The sequence below is a fragment of the Fukomys damarensis genome, unplaced genomic scaffold (assembly GCF_012274545.1).
Source record: "Fukomys damarensis isolate Sample0158 unplaced genomic scaffold, DMR_v1.0_HiC HiC_scaffold_14, whole genome shotgun sequence".
Taxonomy (NCBI): domain Eukaryota; kingdom Metazoa; phylum Chordata; class Mammalia; order Rodentia; family Bathyergidae; genus Fukomys; species Fukomys damarensis.
The window spans coordinates 21,955,718-21,961,163 of record NW_022900926.1 but is presented as its reverse complement, the minus strand read 5'-3'; the positions used below and the strand labels follow the sequence as shown (position 1 = coordinate 21,961,163).

At 46.8% G+C, this 5,446-nt stretch overlaps 1 protein-coding gene across 1 annotated transcript in view; it reads left to right on the top strand.

The window, feature by feature from the left end:
- Positions 1-2,137, top strand: part of Slc35d3 (solute carrier family 35 member D3) — a 3,137-nt gene extending 1,000 nt beyond the window's left edge. The window contains exon 2 of the mRNA XM_010626577.2: positions 469-2,137. Within this exon, the coding sequence (XP_010624879.1) occupies positions 469-1,277 (809 nt within the window). The 3' untranslated portion in view covers positions 1,278-2,137. The remainder of the gene's footprint in view (positions 1-468) is intronic.
- Positions 2,138-5,446: the final 3,309 nt, after the last annotated feature.

The window sequence follows — 5,446 nt, the reverse complement described above, 5'->3', positions numbered from 1 at the left end:
CCGGGGCCTGGAGGAGAGGGTGGAGGCGACCTTCGCCCCGCAATGTCCCGCCCGGGATGTGGAGCCACCAGCCGGACTCCTTCTTCCTTCCGATGCTCCAGGGGGCGCGGGCAGCGGCACCACGGGCCTGGGTGACCTCGGTGCCAGCCCAGGGGAGCCAGAGAGCCCACCCCGAGAGCATCTGCGCACTCCATGGCCTTTGACAGGAACAGAGGAGAACGGGTGACCCAGGGACATGTCAGGAAGGGACCTCTCCGTGCCCATCGCATTGTGCATGACTAAGCCTGGCTGTGGCATTTTACACGGTGGTCGATGCACGCTGGGCGTCCCTTTGGTATCCGGGAAGTCAGTGGGCAGAGCCGGGGCGCCAACTGCTTCTACTTCCCAGCTCGGCACGTTGCCCCAGCAGGAACCCACCCGCGCCAACCCGGTGTCTTTTCTCTCTTTCCTTCCCGCGCTGCGCTCCAGGAGCCGGCGACCTGACCGGCGACCCCCTCGGGTACGTCACGGGAGTGCTGGCGGTGCTGGTGCACGCCGCCTACCTGGTGCTGATCCAGAAGGCGAGCGCAGACTCGGAGCACGGGCCGCTCACCGCGCAATATGTCATCGCCGTCTCGGCTACCCCGCTGCTGGTCATCTTCTCCTTCGCCAGCACAGACTCCATCCACGCCTGGACCTTCCCGGGCTGGAAGGATCCGGCCATGGTCTGCATCTTTGTGGCCTGCATCCTGATCGGCTGCGCCATGAACTTTACCACCCTGCACTGTACCTACATTAACTCGGCGGTGACCACCAGCTTCGTGGGCGTGGTGAAGAGCATTGCCACCATCACAGTGGGCATGGTGGCCTTCAGCGACGTGGAGCCCACCTCTCTGTTCATTGCCGGAGTCGTGGTGAACACCCTGGGCTCCATCATTTACTGTGTGGCCAAATTCGTGGAGACCAGAAGGCAGAGCAACTACGAGGACCTGGAGTCACAGCCCCAGGGAGAGGAAACGAAGCCAAGTGGAGACCAGCTGCCCTTCGCGATGGGGGAGCTGCGGGGGGAGGATGGAGATGGTGGGTCAGAGGCTGGCGAGGGAGCAGGAGGCTCCGCTCAGCAGAGTGGACCAGGGGTGAGGGGCAGCCCCCGAGGGGTCTCCCAATCAGACCGGTCGGAAGAAGGGAGTAGGAGGTCCTTAAAGGATGCATACCTGGAGGTGTGGAGGTTAGTTAGGGGGACCAAGTACATGAAGAAGGATTATTTGATAGAAAACGAGGAGTTACCCAGTCCCTGAAAGGGATGTGCATGTATGTACCTATGTACATACAGTTATTTTATATATTAGAAATATCTTAATGAGGGCATCTCCCACTTTTATTCTTTGGGGAGTAGGGAAGCAGTGAGAGAAGCTGAAAGGGACAGAGCAACACAGCACCCGTGTGAATCACTTAGCTCAACTTGTGTATCACAGAGGGAACAAAGGTGTGAAGGTGCTTAACAAAGAGGAACAGTGGTTTCACTTCCACCCCTGACACATTTAGTCACCAAATATCTGCATGTACCGAGTCCTTCAACCACCACCTCCAAGGATGTAGTGTAAAAAGGATGACATTGCTTAATAAATTCAAAGGTTACCCCTCGGGGGCACATTTTTGATTATACAAATACAGTTGTTATTGCCAGCAGGGCAAAGAAATATTGTTGAAATGACAGATACAAATACACTAAATTGATGTTTACTGTTTAGAGTCATCTGGAATGTCATGTTTACGGTAATTTTCCTTCACTTGTTTTTTAAAAATAAATACTCTACTATTCTATATTGGTAGAAAATGAAGCTATTTTGACAATATGAGCTCTTCGCTTTGATTATGAAGTCTCAAGTCTGCTTTTAGTAATTGTAAAAATATTTAAAAAGTTGTTTTGGTTTCTGGCTTTGTAGTATTTATTATCGAATGCCATAGTCTTTGAAAAAGTCTGTTTTACTGTGAAATATTCTTTCCAGCAAATGCAGTGGCTGAGATATAATTGTGTGTTGACTGCAGCCCAGCCCGAAGGGACACCCCTTGTAACCAATTCCAAGTTGTACTGCACATGTTATATAAAAAGCAACTGCTATATTCACATCATGATATTTTTCTATCTTAAATTTGTCAAAATAAAGTATGAGTCTGTTAAAGGATGTGTTGATAGAGATCTATTTTAGAAAATTTATGTCCTATTGTTGCTGTCCGGTTCACATTTGACTTTGCTTTGGGGTGTGTGGTCTCAGGTGAGCAGGTGCCAGTACCCTGGGAACTTTCTAAGTTAACATGGCAGCTTGATTCAAAACAATTGCAAGGACACATTTTCCAGTGAAGGAAACCATTATGAAGTGAAGGACTATCTCATGCTGAGGGTGAAAGCCATCCACACCAGATGTGGTGTTTGAGATGCAAAAAATAGTAGCAACCTTGGAGGGAAAGGCCTCTGTGCACCCTGCAGGAGAGGTACTTTGTCAGTTAAGTGCTCTTAGTTGCCATCATATTCTCAATACTCTCATATGCTAGCATCTTATATTTTTCTTCCTTAATAAAAAAAAAAAATGCAGCTGGGTGTGGTGGCGCACTAGGGAGGCTGAGGCAGGAGGATCGCTGTGATTTCGAGACCAGCCTGGGCTACATAGTGAGTTCCAGGTCAGTCTCAACTACATAGTGAGACCCTGTCTCAAAACAACAACAACAAAAACTACCCCCCCACCAAATGCAAGCATGAAATTTCAACTCCATCAGTTTGGTTGCACAAGCTGGTGGTCAAGAGTAATACTGGCAGTTTCTAACTGGTCCTGGCTTACTGGTTCTCACAGGCAATCAGTGGCTTCCACAGGTACCTATGAGCCATTTTAGGTGCAGGAGCCCTCCCCTGGTGGCATTCAGAAGTGGTTAGCCAGAACTATAATAACTTTAAAAAATAGCCATTACTTCTGACTTCAGCTTGCCAGAGGGCAATGTACTATTGCAAGTGTGAAGCTGAGAATTAATGAAAAGTAGCAAAGTTGAATGAAGTCTGGTGTTTTGTTGTTAATACCACAGATAAGTGCATAGAATGATTGTTTTTCACTGAACAAAGTTCCCCTTTGATTACAAGTGTAATTTGGCATTTATTACAAAAGATTAATTCCTGCCAACAGACTTGTAGAGGTGGCATATTAGAGTTCTCCAGAAAAACGGAACAAGAGAAACAGATGGTGAGGGGGATTTTTAAGGATTTAGTGATTTGGGGGATGGGAAAATGTGAAATCTGTAGCACCGGAAACTCAGGTTGGGTCCCTGTGTTGTCTCGAGGCAAAATTCCTTCTTCTGAATCTTTGTCTGTGAGGCCTGCAACTGACTGGATGGGGCCCACCCACAGTGTAGAGGGTAATATGACGAGTGCAAATCATTGTAAACATTAACTGCATCTTGGAAATGTCTTCACAGTGACATCTAGACTGCTGGACAATCATCACAGACACCCATAGGTGGAGAGGAGGCGAGGCAGTGGGAGATATAGTAAGAAAAATCCAGGAAGATCAGCAATACAAGTTCTGTCACATCCTTTCATTTGAAAACCATTTGAGAGAAAGGAAGTAAGTGACAGGGCAGGCAGCTCGTCAGTGCTGGGGTTCGTTGCCAGAAAGTGCACAGAGGTGGCAGGCCTACCTGGCTTCTAAAGACATCCTCCACTGTCAGCAGCACATGAGCCCTGGGGCTGGCTCTGGTGCACCCTGACATTCAACTCTGGCATGGTCTCCTCATGACAGGAAGGAAGGAGGGTATCACCATGAGGGATTCGTCTTGAAGTCATTTACTATGCTGCTTGGTTGATCCAGTCTTTGTGTTTCATTTTAGTGACTCAGAGTCTCCTTTCTGAGATGACACTTCACCTTGTACCTACCTGGGTCCCTGCCTCAACATGTTTTTTCCCCTGAAGTTCCTTGGGATGGAGGATCTACCTGTTACTTCTCAGCTGGAACCAGTCCCCGAAACTAGCATGCTGTCAGAGATACCCCAGCATTGGCCTGCAGCTGGCCTCTGCCTCTGAAAGCTGTCTGTCACTCTATTACTAATTGAGGATAGATCAGCCAGAAACACTGGGGCAATGGCTGCTCAGGCTGCAGAGATGAGAAGGTGTGTGCTGTTACTTCATGTGACTGAGCAATGCCTAAAACCTTACGAGACCAGCAGTCATGGGAAAGCAGTCGCTTGTTGTCCTGGGGCCCAACTCTCTAAGTGATTGATGGCAATACTTATGAAGACAAAACTGGGTGAAGCTTACAAGTCCTTAGATACCTGAAGACTTTTTGCTTTTCAGTCTGGGAATGTTTTTGATGGACTTAGTTTCAAGTTCATGGATTCATTCCTGTCTCCTTAAGAGCTCATCAAAGATACTCTTCATTTCTATTCCATTTGTTTGCTTGTTTGTTTTTTAGTCTAGCATTTCTTTTTGACTCTTTCTTCTATGAAACTTTTCAACTTTTTTGGTGCCTCCTTTTGAGTGGAACATGCAGTATTTATCTTTCTGTGCCTGGCTTATTTCACTTAACCCAATGTCCTCCAGTTCTAACTATGCTGCCTGAAATGACAGGATTCCATTTTGTTAGTGGCTGAATAGTGTTCCACTGGATATATGTACCACATTTTCTTTATCAGTTCATCCATCAATGGATTCCATGTCTTGGTTATACAATCTTACTATTATGTGTCAGTCTTTTAGTAAACGTGTTCTGGGCTATCTCCTTCACAAGTGTTTCTCAGCACACCTTTCCTTCCCTGTGGATGGGCCAGGAAACTAAAGGTTCCTGAGGTGGGAGAACAAAAGCCCTTCCTCCAGATAAACTGGGCTCTGCTAAAGCTTTGCCTCTAGAGAGTAGGCCTTTGTTATGGAGAACACTCTGGGCACATTGCGCAGTGATTACTCTTCCCCTTCTCTCTGCCAGAGCACAAGGAGATCTGTGGGGCTCCTGGACATCAAACCTATTAAAATGTGGGTGCTTTCTACACTGTGGCCTCCAAGAATTTCTCATAATCATGATAATTCATATTCTGTCTCCAGAATTTTGCTAAAATTATCATTTAACAGTTTCTACCAGTTTTCATCTGCAGTGGCTTCTGATCCAGGTAAGGGGCTGTCAACGTAACTTTCTGGATTCACCTGACTCTCCAGAGTTAGAGGTGACAATTTGCCTCAAGACTTCAGTTCTAATGGGTCCAAGACAAGTCACTGACTTGCAGTACATTCATCTTTTTTCTTGTAAGGATGAGAATTACAACTTCTGGGCTATTTTTCTTCATGTTGGAGCTAAAACCTGAAGTCGTGGGTGAAGACTTGAAAAACCTGCTCTATTTCTGTAAAAACAGAAGTTGTAAAGAGAAGTTAGATACATTTATAAAGTATATATGTTATGACTTGTGTCTTGATGTCTCTTCAAAGCTGCCAAGGGGC